General features: G+C 33.4%; 1 protein-coding gene across 2 annotated transcripts in view; it reads left to right on the top strand.

Annotated features, from left to right (window-relative positions):
- USP25 (ubiquitin specific peptidase 25) overlaps positions 1 to 19886 on the top strand; it is a 139530-nt gene that overhangs the window by 42352 nt on the left and 77292 nt on the right. For both annotated transcript variants that reach the window (XM_060098607.1, XM_060098606.1), the window contains exons 5-8: positions 2601 to 2763; positions 10433 to 10519; positions 16698 to 16835; positions 19377 to 19453. In XM_060098607.1, the coding sequence (XP_059954590.1) occupies positions 2601 to 2763; positions 10433 to 10519; positions 16698 to 16835; positions 19377 to 19453 (465 nt within the window). The remainder of the gene's footprint in view (positions 1 to 2600; positions 2764 to 10432; positions 10520 to 16697; positions 16836 to 19376; positions 19454 to 19886) is intronic.

The raw sequence follows: 19886 nt of genomic DNA, 5'->3' as shown, positions 1-19886 counted from the left end.
TGTAGTTCTCCTTGTTCTCCTTCACTTTTGATCAGTTTATGCTTTTGGAATATACTGTAGAATCCTCTTTTTAAATGGTTATTGTACATGCCCACTGGTACTAATCAACTGCTGGATGCCTCTTCTGTGTCTTATATGTGACCGCTGGTGCTAATTCTTCTTTCCTGTTTGTGGTATTGTTGCTACTTCACCCAGAAACCATTGCTTGTTTTAGTTCATTCATTTCTAATTACCAGTGTAGAAATAAGGGTCCTTTATTTATACTTCTGGATACACATATGTTACAAAAGGAGCAGACTTTTCAAATGAAAACACTCCCATTTATAAAAGTCAATAAATAATTAAATATACCTTGTTATATAAAATAGACTGGTGTTGTATTTACCTTTTGTATACTATGTGTTAACTTTTCTCTTTTGAAGTAGCCGCCTTGTACAAATTTAATTTTTCTAGTTGATTATTCTTATATTATGTTGAATTGTACAACTTGAACAGTAGGAATTCTCTCAAGTTGGCTTTGACTTACCTCCCCCTTATGTTCTTTAAAACTTATTTCTGATAAGAGTGGGATGTTGTAGATAAATGCTGATTTTCTTATGCCCCAATTCATCTAACTAAATACCTTCCAAGGAGTTCTAGTACCTTTTTTTTTTTTTTTTTTTTTTTTTTTTTTTTGCGGTACGCGGGCCTCTCACTGCTGTGGCCTCTCCTGTTGCGGAGCACAGGCTCCGGACGTGCAGGCTCAGTGGCCATGGCTCACGGGCCCAGCCACTCTGTGGTATGTGGGATCCTCCCGGACCAGGGCACGAACCTGTGTCCCCTGCATCGGCAGGCGGACTCTCAACCACTGCGCCACCAGGGAAAACCTCTAGTACCTTTTAGTGGTCAATAGTTTAAGAGAAAAAGCTTGTATGGGCCGAGGTTTCATGGAGAGTTGATATTTGGGCAGAGTACTGCTGCTAATGTTGGACCACTCTTAAAAGTGTATACTGATTATTTTTAAATATGTGAATTTACTTTGATCTTTACATTGTAATGTATCATGTTGTTTGTTTTCTTTTTTTAAAAATTAATTTATTTATGGCTGCGTCGGGTCTTCGTTGCTACACACAGGCTTTCTCTAGTTGTGGCGAGCAGGGACTACTCTTCGTTGTGGTGTGCGGGCTTCTCATTGTGGTTGGTTTCTCTTGTTGTGGAGCATGGGCTCTAGGTGCGTGGGCTTCAGTAGTTGTGGCACACGGGCTCTAGAGCACAGGCTCAGTAGTTGTGGTGCATGGGCTTAGTTGCTCCGTGGCATGTGGGATCTTCCCAGACCAGGGCTTGAACCCGTGTCCCCTGCATTGGCAGGCGGATTCTTAACCACTGTGCCACCAGGGAAGTCCCTATCATGTTGTTTTCTGCTTCTTTTTTTTTTTAGTATGTGGTTTTACTGATTCCCAAAGAAGACTCTATCCTACATTCATATAAGTTATTTTAAGTAATACTAGTTTGGAATCTAATACATTGTATCTAATGTCATGTTATAAGGTTAGAGACAAAAGAATAATTTACTTTTTCTGCATAATTAAGGAAGATAGCTATATTATTTTGACATTAATCTGATAGAGCAAAATCTTTAGGAGAAAAATAGTGTAGGATGAATGAGATCTTCTTAAGAAGCCAAAAAAGTTGAAAAAACTTATTCTTGCTGAGGTTTTGTAATGAATACAAAATGAGTTAAGATATTTAGCTATTATTTATGCTTATTTAGAATAATAAGTAACACATGTCTTGAGCAGGCAAAAATGCATGGTTAGTTTATATGTGGGGATTAGGGTTTTCCAGCATGTTGTTGCGTGTTTAAGAGCAAGAAGAACACCATTAAGCGAAGTAGCATTACTCTTAGCCGTGTTTAGATATTTTAGATATATTTTTAGATATTCTGTAGGTGCATTTATTTTGAAGAGGTTAATCTTTTATTATTCTGATATGTAGATATTTATTTCAGTAGATTTTTCCCTTCGCAAACTTTTGGGTAAAGAAGTGAACACATAAATATTCTCTCCCTTTATTTAGCTCTTGTAGAATCATGGATCTCTAGAACTGAAAGGAACCCTAGAATTTACCTTACCGTTTTTATAATAGGAAAGGAAATTAATGGTCAGAGGAATAAAAGTACAGTTATTTTCAATTTTTAGTTTTCTTGATTCAAAGTAATTCTTATAAAAATAGTCATTATGTTATATTGTAAATATGTACTTCAATACAGTGACTTTTCAGGAAACTTATCTAGGTACTGTATCCCTGGTACTAAGCCTCTAATTTGTTGAAATATAATTTAATATATTTCCTATTATATAATGCTGTCTTTTTGTGTTTGAAATTTCCTTTTTCTGAGAAAAGTAGGCTGCATGCCTCTTGATGTGTTGGCATTGCCACGGCTATGTTCTTAAAACTAGCTTCCGCTTGAGTAAATTTAGTTTTAAATATTACTTCCCCAGATGGATTGTCTAGAGCTTAATCTATTAAAATCCTTAGTTTATAGTATGCTCTTTTCTAGGGTACAGCACTAAATTAATACTGTACTTTTTTTCCCCATCATCTTCTTCCCATTTTTTAAGAGTTCTTGAAGCCAGCATAGCAGAAAATAAAGCATGTTTGAAGAGGACACCTACTGAAGTTTGGAGAGATTCTCGAAACCCTTATGATAGAAAAAGGCAGGACAAAGCTCCTGTTGGACTAAAGAATGTTGGCAATACTTGCTGGTTTAGTGCTGTTATTCAGGTAAGAGTGTTTATGCAGATCTTATTTGGTGGGCCTGACAGCAATGGAAAGTGGGTTGGGGTTGTGTTTCTTTTAAGCTGTATACTTTATATATAACTGCAGACCAGGTTTCAGTATGCCTTTCTGTCTACTAACCTAGTTTGGGGATTGCAGTATTCGCCACCCCACTTTGTTCCTCACTCCCAGGATGGAGTTTTAATGATAGAACACTACCTAATGCCTTATTCAGAATTAATTTTTCCTCCTTCCCATTTGTTGGGAATTGTCAGAGTGGAAAGAAAATATTTTTGTATATAAATCCCTGCAAATTTAGGGAAGGATGTAACCAAGGTATGAAACCAAAACTTTTTTTTTGTGAGTCAGATCAGAATTATTTATATATAATGGAAAATATCATTCAAGAATTATAGTCATTTAAATACTATTTTTATGTGAGAGAACATTTTATTTGAGGAGGGAACAGATTGACAAATAATTCTCAATACATATATGAGAATGATGTAAAGAATAAATGCTGATAAATCAAGAATAACATTTTCTTTCTAACTTGGAAAGGCCTTAATGAAATGTTTCTTGAACTCCTTATTCTAAAATGAAAAATGTTTGTATGCATAGATATCCATCATCTTCTGAATTTGGACTAGTTTTCTTTTTTTTTAAAACTTTTATGTGATATGACTTTTGTCATAAATCTTTACCATTCTCAGACATTGATAATGTTATCCATCAAATTGCAGAATGTTAAAGTCTCCTTAAATAAAACAATCTATGAATAATAACATGCTCTTAATTTTAATTTCCATTTAGGAAAATTAATATTTGTGCTTATTTTCCTAATACAGCTGAATTGTAGCTTATTTATTATTTCTGATGAGTACTTTTTAAATCATTAGATGTTTTCTAATTTACATTCTTTTACATTCAAAATATCTCTTCATTTTGTACTTTTCCAAAACTGTATACGGCGTAAACTTTCATATGATATTAATGCAATTCATGGGTTATTAAGTTCATTTCTACAAGGTTGTTAATTGTGTTCTCTAGGCGATTAACCTATAGTTTTAACTTTTTTTCTACTTCCGTGTTATAATTTCCAACTCTTTTATGCCTTTCTGGCAAATAATATTATATAATTTGATTTCCTTTGGTTTTCTGGATTTATGCCTCACTTTTTAATAAACTGTGGTATACACTAGTTAATAATGTGCTATGTTATTTGTTTTCCAGCCTATTAAAATGTTAAGGAATACCTGGATTAACATAAATTTGTGATGATACTTTTGTTCTTGGCCTTGAGTATGCATTAATTGTTCACTTACATGCCAACAATATCTCAAACTTTATTTGCTATCTTAATCTCTTAGATCTTCTTAATAGGCTATCTTGCTTTACTTTACTTGCACTGTTAGTGAGGGCTTTTGCATTTCATTGTTCAATCTAAATTTCATAATTTAGTCATCATTTTAAAATATGAAGCACAGTTTTAAGGCTCTGATCTGGGTGTTTATGAGTATGCTTTGCAGCCTGTATTTGGACAAGTAGATGCTACCTTTACACTATTACAGCCAGTAAATGAGGCTCATTGATTAGCTGTTTCTCTTAGAAAACTGTAAGAAGTAAGAAAGTGCTTCTAAAGAATCAATAGTTTAGTTAGAATAAACACCTAGGAGAAGTAACCGCTAACCTTGAAAAATTTGGATTATAATAAAATAATAAGATACTGACTTGGGGATGTGGAAAAACATTAAGCTTCAGAGTTCAGAAAATTGTGGGTGGGAAGAAAAATTTATCTGGAGATAACTTCGTTTTGTTTTTGAATGTAATTTTAAAGTCTCTTAACCCATTTTAAGTACCTTTTACTTTGCGTTTCTAGTAATTGAAATATTTTATTTTTTCATTTCTTGACATTTGCTTAATTTCACAGACATCTGAAATATAACAGTTTATCATCATAAACGGAACTTTTCACTTATGAAAGAAAATTTGGGTAGGAAATCTGTATTAGTGTTGGAAGTTTTTAACTTGTATTTTCCAAAGCAAGGTGGAACTTGTTCAGACTGTGACATAAATGTACTGTGACGTTTCAATTACAAACTTTTCTCAGGGATGGAATTTATTATACTTAGTTGGCAAGACGAGTATGAAACAACTGGGAATTCTTTTCTTTGTAAGTATTTCTACCAATTATAGTAGTTTACTGGGATTATAAATCTCTAACTTCAGAGTAGGTAATGAGGATAGGCTACAGAAGGCACAGCTTTGTTATATTTGTTCCTTTAGGTACTGAGACCTAAGTGTTTTGGAAGAAAAGGGGAACAGAATATCAGAAAGAGACTGTAAGCAAGGAGAAGGTTGTACAGAGAATGGCTTACATAACCTTTTGGATGCTAATAATATTAGCCTGACTGTCTTTAGATTGGGTATCAACCAGTTATCTAGTCAGGACTATTTTCATCCTGTTCAAAAGGAACTTTTATGTAGAAAGTACTAATTGGGGCTGCTTTTTCCACTAGGGTGTCAGTGAATTAGGTAGTTGCTTATAGGAATATATTCTCCTCTTTCTTTTGTTTGGGGTGTTAAGTTCAAGTAATCCATGGATTCTCATGATAAACCTTAGCACCATTCCCATTTGGATGCCTCTGAGATGCTCAGAAATAAGGTGCTCATACTTCTCAGTTTGCCTGGTACAGTCCCAGTTTACTCACATTGTAGATCTATCAGCACCTGTTAGTTAGTCTCAAAGCCCTTTTTCATACTCAGAAGGGTTATGGGTTGGATGATAAAGTATATGGTCACCTTATGCATAAATTATGAAACTCTAAGTTGACTAAAATACAGGCGTCCTGAGGGCAGAGAGCACATCATCTAGGTTAGTGTTCTGTACCAGTGTATAGTAGAGTGACACGTTGGAGGAACCCACTAAGTAATTAGTGAGTTAGTAAATAAATGACCCGTAAAGGAGCATATATTACTTATGGTGGAATTGAAGACTTAAGATGCTTCTACCACTCTAATGTATTAAAGTATGGTATTGAAAAGGTGCTGCAAGTTTTCAAAACATTTCAGGATATCATTTAACGTGCTTTTCATAACACTTGCTTTTGTCTCTAATTTTCATCAAAGAACATGAGTACATAGTTCAAAGAGAAAACCAAAAATCCCATAGCAATAAAAGCCTTGTGAAAAACAGCAGTCCTCTGCTCCAAACCACCCTGCCTGAGAAGCATAGTCCTGCTTCTTAAAGGCATCTACAACCAATTCTAGCTGTTTCTCTTGCTATCTTCGTTTTTCTAAATGACATGCCTTTCTGCAGAGATAGATGAGGATTTAGCTCTTTCATTTCACCTACCTAGAATTGCCTTTCCTTTCATCTCCCAGCATAGTTATATCACCAGTTAAAAATAGTCAGTAGTCAGTGTTTACATTTTCTTTGACTTTGTAGACATTATAATGGTTTACTAAGACTACCCCTCTGTGATTCTTTGTTTTCTTGGAGTTGTCAGTTGCCACCTTTTCTTCTTTCTGTTTTCTGTATACTTATTTATCCTTAAAAATTTCCAGCTGCTTCAACCTCGCTTTTGAGGTATTATCAATAGTGTGTTTCATATACTCAAACATCTCAAACATGTTAACTCTTTTTTTTTCTTTTTTCCTTTTTTTTTTTTTTTTTTTTGGTGAGGGGAGTCCTTTACAACATGAAATTTCTGTGCCTTAAATCCAGACTGGATCATGATTTTTTTGTGGTTTAAGCATGGTTGCTAACTTTCTAAAAGCAGGTCTAGGGAAAGGGAATTGGGGAAGGGACAATTGGGGGTCAATTGGAAGGCTTTTACCCTATTTGTAGCCCTGAATCTCATCCTACCCTGAAATACACTATGACTGATTTTTATGAACCTGAGTCAGTTAAATTATATTCACAGTTTAAATTTTCCTGTATTCCACAGAGGAGAGAGTACTTGTCTGATGATGCTTCTCAGTCTGAGAAGGACATAGGGCTTTAATTGCTCTGTATACAGACTTTCAGTTTTTAATCATGCCAGTCTGTTTCTACCTCACATTGAAGCTTACCTGATACCATTTCATTTTAAAAAAAATCCACCAAGGAGAATTTATTTTGCTTTTCTTTAGTATTTTTCATTATAGACAGACAGTTTATGTCTCCCTTTGCTTTCTTGTCATCACTCTTTTTGTTTTCCACAAATTATGTATTTAAACTCTCATCTTCCATTAGCTCTCTGATATTAGCAAGAGTTTAACCAAACTCTACTTTAACAGATTTCAAAATTGACACATTAGCTTTGGACTGAATGAAAGGATACTTGTTTTCAATGTGTATGACTCACAAACACAATTTAGGCAGTAGTGACAATTACTCTTTCCCACCCCTTTTGAAGGAATGTGTTGACTAATACTGCTATGCCTGATTTATGGTATAGATTGGTACTTAAAATAAATTTCTATGATTTGTTGTGATAATCCATGGTCAGAAATTCTACTTTGGGTAGTAGCATATTAAGTTGTTTTCGGACATCTACCTGCTCATATTTTGCTGGAGTCCAAAACAAAACAAAAGAAAAATGAAATCAGCTTTTTGAAGGCATAAACCCTAAAGCAGTGAGGAATTTTGAGGCTACACTTTGAGAGAACAAAAATTTCAGAGAGTAAGCTTCACATTTTGGGCTGATTTTATCTTTGAGGCAATTTCAGGAGTGACTTCTGATTGGCTGGGGAGCTAAGCAAAGTTTCACACAGGCTTGGAGCCGGAGGAAACACCTGAGATTTTCAGTTAAATTCTAAAGGGCTACACCCTAGAATTAACTGAGAACTGAAAATAGCCCAGGCTTTATAATTTGTGAATCCCAGCTTGAGATTTTCTCAGAATTGATTGGGTTAAGATGATCTAGGCTTGCAAGTAGTCCCAGTTTTGCTGCCTGCCAGAAGGAAATGTAAATTCTGTTAGAAGATACTATCATCTTGAACTTTGTATGTAAAAAACTGGAGAAAATTCAATGTCTAGCACTCAAATCAGTCATAATTAGTTATATCAGAAAATAAGACATGTCCAAAAATTACGAGAAAATAATGAATAATTAGAAATATACCTACAGGGAAACCTAAAAATCGAATAATTTGTTATGTAACTATTACTACGCTCAAGGAATTAGAAGCCTGCTTGAGAATTTTGATAGAAAAATAAAAACTATAAAAAGAACAAAATAGAAATTTTAGAACTGAAAAATATGATAAATGAAGTTAAGATATCAGTGTTTAGCAGGATATCAGACACAACTGAAGAGAGAATTAGTCAACTGGACAGTTTGTGGAACATTTTCACACTAAAGCCATGAGATACAGATGAGAGCATATAAGAGCTATTTTGGACATGGTGTAAATTGTACTAACACAATTTATTTTTGGTTCCAGAGGGAAACTAAAAGGGAAATAGGATAAAAACAATATTTGAAGAGATGACAAAGAATATTCCAAACTTGAAGAAAGAGATGAAGCCACAGATTAGGGAAGCAATAGGAACCAGGTAGTATGAACATAAAGAATACTACACCAAGGCACATCATAGTAAAACAGATAAACACTCTAGACAGAGAAAATACTAAAAGTAGCCAGATGGAAAAGGTGTGTCGCCTCTATGAAGGAGCAAAAATAAGACTAACGGTTGACTTCTCAACAGAAATGCTATCTTTAAACTTCTGGGAAAAGTTAACTGGCTGTCTAGAATTCTATAACTAGCAAAAATCTTTAAAAAATGAAAAAAACCCCACAATTTTCAGTTTAGCAGAAGCTGAAATACTTTGTTATCAGGAGACCCACACCAAAGGAAATTCTAAAGGGTGTTCAGGAAGAAGAAAAGAGTTTTCCAGTGGGAGCTCAGAGCATAGAAGTGGGATTGAGATTCTCCAGATTTGTCAATATTCTCTTTCCTATTTAAATTCATTTTAAGAACAGTCTGTACTTTGTCCCCCTTACTTTTATCCCATTTCTTCAGGACTCATTGCTGATCTTCTGCCATTCTACCATTCTACTGGAAAGGTGACTTCCCAATTGACAAGTCTAAAGATTATTTTCTTGCCCTTACCTTACTAGAATGTGGCAATCTTCAACCTTTGCTAATCTTGTCCTTCATGAAATTTGCCAGTGATTCTTTGATGTACTACAGAATCTTCTATGGTACTTTATATCTTTGTTGAGAGGTTCCTGACAGGAACTTTTAAAGCTCTGCAGTTATTCTGATACACAACTATGTTTGAAAGCTTTTTCTATGCCTTTTTCTTCTGTGATCTCATATTACACACTTCCTTTACTATTTTTATTTTGTCTTTCTTATAGCTCTTTTTCCTCTGGCTTTTAAATGCTGCTTCTTCCTTAAGTTTCTGATTTTGGTCTGTTATTGTACTTATTATTTCTGATTTATAACATCTGCTCTCATTGTTTTAACTTGCAATAACAAGATGGTACAAGGGCAGAGACTTGATATATTTTATTCTCTGCTGCCTGTCTTCCTTGTGTCTGGCATGTAGTGGGTGCTCCATAAATATTTGTTAAATGAATGAATAAATGAATGAATATGTTCATATTGTTTAATTAAAAACTACTTCAGATCACAATTATCAGTTTTATGGTTTTACCTTTCATATTTAGGTCTTTAATCCACATCTATATCTATATATCTATATATGACTATTTCTTTATATATAGTGGACCAGTTTTCCCAACACCTGTACTAAACAAAATCTTGTTTTCTTATGGATTTGTGGTGCTATTTTTATTTTCTATCAAGTTGGCTAACCCATCTTTTACTAAGATTTAATACATTATCACCTCCAGTGCAATGATTTTCAAACTTTATAAACTGTGACTCACAGAAAGGAATACGTTTTACATTGTAAAACACTTTACACATACATATGTATGTAAAAATATCACCAATGAAAATTTTACAAATGATACTCTGGTGAATTGACTGTTTATGACATGTTCTGATATTTTCCATTATATTTTATTTCAGTTTTAAAAATTAATGTTTATCATGATGACATTACTGGGTTACAAGCTATAGCTTAAAAACATAGCTGCAGGAAGCTTTTTCATGAGCATCTTTCACATGCTTTCATTATGCTCTACATGATCAATATTACTGTATTTTGGAGTAACACTGCTATTGTTATAATTAATTATCTTTCTCCTTTCTAGGTTGTGTGTCTCCTTAACCATTAGCGATAATATGTAATTTTTTTGTCTCTATAAATTTATTTTTACTATATTTTTGTAGAATTGATACCTCTAGAAAACTCATACTGAAGATAACATGTCTAAAAAGTTCTCAACTTTGCATTTGTGTAGATTTTATTTTGAGGAAACTGCTTAGGCACATAGTAACATAAAGAAAGGAAACTTTTAATAATATATATTATGTTTTTTTGAGTTGTCCACGTATAATTTTCTCCTTTGCAGTACTGTAAATATTGTTCATGATCAAGAATAATATGTCAAAATAAAAGAAATGTGACTTCTTCTCGGGGAGAAAATAGGCCTTCTTGTGCTAGTGGGAAATATTCTGTATATAAAATAAATCTCTCAGGCCAGTCATATTTTTATAGTTCTGTTAATAGAATTTTCCCTTCAGTTATCTTAAATTGTTGTTCTTTTTCAGTCATTATTCAATCTTTTGGAATTTAGAAGACTAGTTCTGAATTACAAGCCTCCATCAAATGTTCAAGATTTACCCCGAAACCAAAAGGTAAAATAATGAAAAATTTTTAAGCAGAGTATATGTGGTCTTCATATTCTTTTATCTGTGCTTGCTTTTGGGAAATTTGCCAAATCAAATCTGAAATAGTGTCAAATTTGAATGTGAACCTATTAATCTCAGCTACAACAGTAACTTCCTATTCTTGTTTAGTATATTGTAAATATGAATTTTTCTTCACCTGTGTGTCAGTAATAGGCCAATTTTTTTGTTTCATTTTAGTAATTGCTTTTTTCTTCTTTTTTTTGGATGTCAAATTTCAGTAAATTTTATAAGTTACCATTTACAATTCAAGGTCTTTACTCAGTTGCCTCCTGAAAAATTGTGTGGAAATCAAAAATTTATCAGTTATTTCTGTAGATGAGCTCTTTAAAAGGTTAGTTTTGCATTAGTTGTCTTTGCTGTGCAAATCTGTAACTTCTAATATTGTTAGGCAATATAATGTGACAGAGAGCACAGGCATCAGGACCACATTTCCTGGGTTCTGGCTGTGGACCTGCTTGATCTAGTTACTGCTTGTTTTCCTTATCTGAAAAGCATAAATAATAACAGCAGTTATTTTATAGAGTTCCTACGAGAATTAAATGAGATAAAACACATAAAGGACTTAGAAGTACCTGATACATAGTAAGTACTAGGTGTCAGCTATTGCTAGTTATTATACTGTTCATATTAGCTTTTCAAAAGATAGGACTGATTTGCATGCAGAAATTCATACTTAATGAAAAAAATTAATTATGGAGATGATATCCTTGAGTGTAAGACTTCAGTGATCTTGTCATAAAGAAACTGTAGCCCTAAATGGGACTGGTTGCAAAGACAATGAAGTTAAAGTTTTAGGTTTCAGTAAAGTGTTGAACTTTGTGTGACCTATTGTTAATAGTAATAATATGTTATTAAATTATGTTTTCCTTTTAGTGTCTAATTTTGTAAACTACTTTTCCTGAAAACATGGGAAACATTTATAATGCTAGCTAGTGGGAATATAATTTGATTTATAACCAGCTTTTCAGGCCGTAATCTTTGGCCATAAAGTGTCAGACTGATAAGCCATTTTCAAAAGGGAAGTAAGATCACCTGACCAACTACTCATACATCCAGAGAAATTAAGCAAACACCTTTCAGTCATTACAGTGTTTACATGAAACTTTTTGGACTGTTTCCTCCCTCTGTCACAATTTGGTTAGTTCCTTGTTCTGATATCTTGGTTGAAGTATATAATTCACATGATTATTTAGAATTATTACTTGCAATTAGAAAAATATCTAGATAATCCTCCTAGTACTTGGAAATTATTTACACCACTAAATAATCCCAGGAACAAAGAACAAATCGAAGAAATTTCAGGGTATTCTGAACTGAATAAAAATTAAAACATGATGTATCAAAATTAGAGGGATTTAGCTAAAACAGTGGTTAGTGGAAAATACATGAACTAAATGCCTTATTAGAAAATAAGAATTGTTTCAAATTAATGGCATCAGATTGCATCAAGAAATTAGGGAGGACCGCCTGCCGATGCAGGGGACACGGATTCGTGCCCCGGTCCAGGAAAATCCCACATGCCGCGGAGTGGCTGGGCCCGTGAGCCATGGCCACTGAACCTGCGCGTCCGGAGCCTGTGCTCCGCAACGGGAGAGGCCACAACAGTGAGAGGCCCGCGTATCGCCAAAAAAAAAAAAAAAAAAGAAATTAGGGAGGAAAAGCTCGTTAATTTGAAAGCAGCAGAAAGGAAATAATAAAGACAAGTACATAAATCAATGAATTAGACATCAGGAAAACAGTAGAGAAAAATTAATGGAACCACAAGCTGCTGCTTAAGAAAGTTGGTAAAATTGATAACCTTCTAAGTAGACTGAGTAAGAAAAAAGAGGGAAGAAACAAATTACCAAAATAAAGAATAAAAGAGGGGCACATCACTGCATATTCTGTAGACAATAAAAGAGAATAGTGGAATATTATAAACAACAGGCAAATATTTTAAAAGCTAACAGCTATTGAAACTGATGAAAAGATAGATAACCTGAGTATCTCTATATTATATTAAAGAAATTGAATTTTTAGTTAAGAACCTACCCACCAAAAAAAAAAAATCAATAGCAGCAACATTTATTGGTGAGTTATACCAAACATATAAGGAAGAAATAATAGCAATTCTCTACATGTTTTCCCAGAAAATTGAAGAAGAGGTAAAACTTCCAAATTTACTCTATGAGACCAGCATTACGCTGAAACCAAAAGTAGAAAAATATATTTCAAGAAAAGAAAACTACAGACCAATATTCCTCATGAATAATAGAACCAAAAATTGTCAGATTTTTGGCAAGTTGAATGCTGTAGTACATATAAAGGATCATAATACCTCATTGGCAGGTGGGGTTTATCCAGGACTGAAAGATTGGTTTAGTGTTCAAAAATCAGTATAATTCATCATATTAACATATTAGACAAGAAGAGCCATATGACTATCTCAGTAGATGAAGAAAAAGGATTTGAAAAAAGCTAACATATTTATGACAAAATCTCTCAGAAACTAGGAATAGTAAAAAAACTTTTTTATCCTGATAAAACTCATTTATGAGAAAGTTACAACTAATTATAATACTTTATGGTGTAAGACTGAATCCTTTTCCTCAAAGATCAGGAACAAACAAGATGTCCCTCACCACTTTTCTATTAAACATTAGACTGGAGTTCTTAACCAGTGCTGTAAGGTAAGAAAAAGAAATAAGTGTGCAGATTGGAAAGGAAGAAACAAAGCTGTCTTTTCATTTATATGACTGATTGTCTATTTAGAAAATCCTAAGTACTCTACTAAAAAAAAAAAGATGCTAGAATCAAGAAGTGAGTTCATTCAGCAACATTACATGATACAAGGCAAACATACAAAAATCAACTGTATTTCTTAATACTAGCAACACACAATTGGGAATTTAAATTTAAAAATACTCATGTAAGACAGCATAAAATATGGAATATTAGAGATAAAGTAGACAAAAGATATGGAAAACTACAAAACATTGGTGAGAGAAATTAAAGAAATAAAGAGATACACTGTGTTCATGGATCAGGGGATTCAATTTTTTTAAGATATCAATTGTCCCCAGTTTAATCTATAGAATCAGTGCAATCCAGTTATAATCCCAGCAGGCATTTTCATAGGAATTGACAAATTGATTGTAAAAATTTATATGCAAAATCAAAGGATGTGGAATAGCCATAGCAGTTTTAAAGAGAAAGGCAGTGTTGGAGGAATTAATTATTTGGCTACAATGATCAAGACACTGTGTTATTGGTGAAAAGATAGTCATATAGATCAGTAGAACAGAATAGGGAGTCCAGAAATAGAACAACACATATAGGGGTAATTGGTTTTAATCACAGTTGCCAAAACAATTCAATGGTCAAAGGAAAATCTTTTAAACCAATGATGTCTTAGACAGAAAAATACTTTCCAACCTTTACAGGACACTATTTATGAAAAAAAAAAATCACAATGAACTATAGACCTAAAACCAAGAACTAAAACTATAAAAATTCTTGAGGAAAACAAAATTTTAGGGTTCTGGATTAAGAGAAGATTTCTTAAGAAGGACAATAAACAGGCACAAATCATACAAGAAAAAAATTGATGTTTCATTTTCATCAAAATGAAAATCTTGTCTTTGAAAAATTCATACAAAATGAAAAGGCAAGCCACAGATTGGGAGAAAATATTAGCAAAACATATCACACAAAGGAATTGTGCCTAAAATATATACAGAACTTTTACATCTCAATAGTAAGACAAGTAACCTATTACTATATTGGGAAAAATATCTCAACAGATTACAACACCAAAGAAGATACACAGATTGTAAATAGCTACATGAAATGATGCTCAGTGTTACTAGTCCTTAGGCCAAATGCAAGTTAAAATGAGGGGTGCCACTAGAAGAACTAAAGTTAAAAAATATAGCCCATATCCAAATGTTTTAGAATGTGGACCTAGAACTCATTACACTGCCAGTGAGAATATAAAGTAGTTAAATGCCTTTGGAAAACAGTTTGTTTGTTTCTTAAAAACATCTACCATACAGCCTTGCCATTTCCCTTCAGTTCTTTACTCAAGAGGAATGAAACCGTATCTCCACACAAAGCCACATCCAATAATATCCACTGCAGCTGGAACAGGTTAATGGATAAATAAGTTGTGGTCTGTCCACACAATGAAATCCCACTCAGCAATAAAGTGGAATTAATTATTAATGTACATAAACATATGGATGAAGTTCAAAATAATTATGCCGATTGCAGGAAACCATTGACTAAAATGAGCACATAGAGTATGATTTGATTTATATAAATTTCTAGAAAGTGTAAAGTAACCATGGTCACCTGGGAATGATTAGGGAGGGGAGTGAGGGATGAAGAAAGTTTTGGGAGTGATGGACAGGTATGTTATTGATTGTGGTGATACATTCATGGATGTATACATATGTGAAGCTTGTAAAATTGTACACTTTCTAATGTACAGTATATTGTACATCAGTTATATCTTGATAAATCTGTTTAAAAAAGATAAAGAATTGTGTTTGAATAATTTCTAGATGTGGTATTTTCATAATTTATGCAGTGGCTAGTCTTAACAGCAACCACTCATTTTGCCTTTTGAAATTCAAGATTTTCTAGCCACAGGAATTGGCTGAGAGCAAAAACTGTTTTATTAAAGTATTTAACTTTTCACATATGTGTCTCAGCAGAATTTCACTTGATTTTCAAAAGTCATTTATTTCATTCTTGTCACTTGGCAAGGAATGTCTCAAAAAACTGCCTTGCCTTAGGTACAGTGATAAATGAAGAAATTGATCACAAGAAATTAAGGAGATTTCCGAAAATTATTTTATGGATTAAAATTTTTAACATTTACACTCTTGAAACCTATTTATATAGGGCACTTGTTGGGGAATAGTAAGTACCACAGAAAAATCATGGATTAATTTTTTATCTCATTTAAAACTTGCATTTTATCTTTATCATCAATGATGGAATTTATTATGCTTAAATAAAATCCATGTTTTCTATAACAGCATTTTTATGTTAGACTTTATGTACTTTCTGATTGCTGTAATGGGTATGTAGTTTTTAGATCAAATAAATATTTGGAATCAATTTTATCCCTTTACACCTATTTCTTAGGACTGCTTTTTAATGTATTGTGGGAGCAACTGTTTCTGTATTAATTGATTATATTATTCTGGGTAACAACTGTACACACACAGACACACACTGCTACAAAACTGCAAACTTGGAAAATTTTTCTAATATTTAAATAGTATATGTAAGCTTTATCTGTTAAAATTGTTATTTCAGGAGCTAACCATAGTAAGAACTTCCTGTCTGATTTGTTACTATAATGTATTTCACTAAGACATGTGAATTACATTCTTATAAAAAGTTTTCTTCTTATTTTAAAATAAATTGTTTGTGATTGATAATATTGGGTTGTTTTTGTTCCTTATGGAAGAAGAAGAAAAACAATAGTGAGTTTTCAAAGGAACACTAGAATGATGATACATTAGTCTAATATTAGGATCTAGTCTAATTACTTATTAGACTAATGTGTCTGATAATTAGGATTTTCACATAACAGTGGCAGTAGTGATTCATTGCTGAATGAAAAACATTAATTTCAGTAGATGTGGAGTTTGAAGAGATCATTGACTTGGAGGGGCCTGGGAAGGCTTCATGGAGGAGGGGGATTTTTGCTTAAATGGGTTTATTGAGCGTAAAGTACTTAAGTAGTGCCTGGCACGTGGTTAGCACTCATTGAATGTTGGCTCTTGTTATTGCTGTCCTCAACAGCAGCTGGGCTTTGCTGAATGGAAAGGATTATAATAAACAGAGTTAAATGAGGATATTCTTGGCTGGGTAATGACATGATTTACTGTGAATATGTGGCATTTATTCTAAAATTGTGAGCTTAGTCTAGGTCCTCTGTTCTTTCCGTGTTTGACTTCTTTCAGTCTCCTAGATGACAGGATCACTCTTCTTTTTTTATGATAATAGGAGTGCTAGATTCATCCCTAATCTATATTAGTTAAATTTTTGGTTAATTTTAAAATGAGTATTTCTTTACCAGTAAAGATTTTAATCTTCACTTAAGGATTTTTTTCTTTTTTTTCAATAGGAGCATCGGAATTTGCCTTTTATGCATGAGCTTCGGTATCTATTTGCACTTCTTGTTGGTACTAAAAGGAAATATGTTGATCCATCAAGAGCAGTTGAAATTCTTAAGGATGCTTTCAAATCAAATGACTCCCAGCAGGTAGCTTTGTTGTGCTTACTTAGTTATTAACTTTTTAATTTAATCTGATCTTTTCTTAAGCAGTTTTTTCCAAAGACAAATGACAAAGATGTTGTCATTTATCTTTATACAAATAAGCTGGAGCCATTTAAAACATTGTTTATTTGGAAGATTTACTTTTAAATTAAGAAATAGTGATAATCTTGAAAGTATATGATAAATGAAGCTGTAATTTATATTAAAATTACTAAATGAAAGCAGTGGGTAAAATTAAGAATGTTCACAAATTTTTGATTAAAAATCTTCACCAAGGTGTGATAACCCAGTGTCAGTACAGTATACACGCTTTTGATATGCCTCTTTTTGCTGGCAGAAAGTAGTTTTCCGTAATTACTCAGAAAAGGTTTATGAATGACATTAACTTTGTTATTTTATTTTTCTTTTATTTTTCTCTTATTGTTCTTTTATTTCCCAATCTTTATGTAGTGCTGTTTGGTTGCTTTTTATCAATTTTTTAGAAAGAATATTGGGAATTTTCCTATAAAAATAGAAAATGTCTATAAACAAACCAACATTTTCAAATATAATGTGAGAAGTCAGAGAAATTAAAGAAGGAAAGTGGAAGAGAAGGAAAGAAAATAGCAGAGAATAATAGCAACAGTGTTGGAAAAGATGACAGTGACATAATGGGCAAAAAATAAAGACGATACTTGAGAGGAGATTTAAAAAATCTGCTACGTTTGCAGTGTAGGTGTTGTACTTGGATATATATCTGTTACATGGATGTGTGGAGAGCTGAAAGATGTCTGATTTTGCCACTGCCTTCACTGTGCTTTTTTTGTTTTAATTCATTTTTTATGGCAAAGATAAATGAACAAAAAAGGTGGTCACATCAGAATTTGCTTATATTTGTTGTTGTTTTCAGTTTTTCTCCCCCCAACATTTTCTTCTAAAGAATATTATAAGTAGGAAACCTTTTTGTTTCTTGTCAGATATAACGTTGAAGGGTAAGTAATGTTATAGAAAAGTATAGAAAGTCATTTTAAAGTCTTATATTAGTTTGCTAGGACAGCTGTAACAGATTACCACAAACCGAGTGATTTCAAGACAATAGAAAATGATTCTCTTATAGTTCTAGAAGCCAGTTCAAAATAAAGGTGTTGGCAGGGCTGTGCTCCCTCCGGTGGCTCTAAAGGAGAATGCTTCCTTGCCTCCACCATCTGGTGACTCCTGATGTTCCTTGGCTTGTGGTGCCAATCTCTTGTCTTCATCTTTACACGACCTTTTCCCCTGTATGTCTGTGTGCCTGCTCTTTTTTTTCCCTCTTAATTTTAAGAGTACCCATCATTGGATTTAGGGCCTACCTTAAACCAGGATGATCTCATCTTGAGATCCGTACCTTCCTTACATCTTCAAAGACTCTTATTCCAAATACAGACAGATTCTGAAGATCCAAGTGGACATATATTTTGACAGGCCTCAATTTAACCCACTACGGGTGGTATGGATGTTTATAACTGGCATTTTGTGTTAAGTTTAGTTGTCTTTATATGGCCTTGGAGCAATTTATTTACGCTTCCTAGACCGTAGTTTCAACATTTTAAAGGTAAATAGGTTGGCCCAGATGCTTTTCAAAGAACATCTAGCTGTGAAAATGTATAATAGTAAGTTTGTTTTATATTTGGGACTATTTTGATAAAGGCGAATTGCTTACACTTATTTATCTGTTTTTGGGAAGTCATAGTAGAGTTGCTTTATCCCCCCAGCCCACCCCAGCCCACTCCAGCCCACTCCACTCCCATGCAAGTTCTATACAAACCTGTTTGCTATGCTCCAGGTCGGAGTGTTGAAAGAATTTTATGGTAATGGACAAGTACAGCTGCCACTGCTTATTCCTGTTTATCTATGTCAGGTGATCTAGGACCGAAGGGATGGCAAAAGGTGAAGACTGTTCTGGTTCTGATTGGAGAATCAGTTCGAAGTTCATGAGGTGGTAGACTTGATAGTCGGGGAGTCAGTGATTAATTAGGCTCAACCTATCCAAATTAACACATATCTTAGTAAAATCGGATATGGCTTAAAAAGTTGTGCGTTAACAGTTGAATTGAAAAAATGAATTGTTTAAAAACACATATTCCTTCTAAGACAGAAACCGGTAATACATCTTTATATAATGAAGAACTCTTTGGTAATGTGGGTCCTTCATTTTATAAAGATTCATTAGAGAGCTCTTTGTGGGGGGGTAATAACTTTTTAAAAATCTCATTGATAAATTTGAATTTATACACACACACACACACACACACACGTTTTTCCCTCCTAAGGTGAAACCCAGTTACATGATTATGAATAGAATGCTTGTTTTTCTCAAATACTGATTTTATGCTCTGGTTAAGTTATAAATATTTCTTGCATTTGATGTGAAACATTTCATATGATACCATTGTGAGGAGTCAGTTAATTATACGTTTGAAAAGACTGGCTGTAAGTTTTATGTTGCAGTATTTAGTGTTTTCATTGGTAGGCTTGAATATCAACAAGACTTTTTTTTTCCCCCTACAGCAAGACGTGAGTGAGTTTACACACAAATTATTAGATTGGTTAGAAGATGCCTTCCAAATGAAAGCTGAAGAGGAGACGTAAGTTACTGTGAAATTTAGTGATGGAGATAAATTAGGAGATCGATAACACTCATTTTTTTTCTTATGTATTCAGTGTCAACAGAGAAATAAGAATCTGAGATAAGTGTGTGGAAACCCAAATGTTATCTGTATTATTGACAAGCTCTTTGGAATTTGTTACCGCAAATGTTGGGTAGCTTTAGATGTCCAATATAAGGTCAGAATCTAGTGAGAGATATCTAAGAAGTGATCCTTGAAAAAGCTAACCCCACATCCTCATTTCTTATTCCATGAAGTCATATTCCACGAAGAAGAATGGGTCAGTGGTAGGGAAACATGCAGGGAGTAATAATTCTGATGAAATCTTTTTACATGGAATCGTGAGGACATTCATGATTCCTTCCATGTAAAGTTTCTCCTTAACATTCCCTGGGGCTTTTTATTTTGTGCC

Source organism: Mesoplodon densirostris, chromosome 5 (assembly GCF_025265405.1).
Source record: "Mesoplodon densirostris isolate mMesDen1 chromosome 5, mMesDen1 primary haplotype, whole genome shotgun sequence".
Taxonomy (NCBI): domain Eukaryota; kingdom Metazoa; phylum Chordata; class Mammalia; order Artiodactyla; family Ziphiidae; genus Mesoplodon; species Mesoplodon densirostris.
This window is presented reverse-complemented; position numbering and strand designations above follow the sequence as displayed.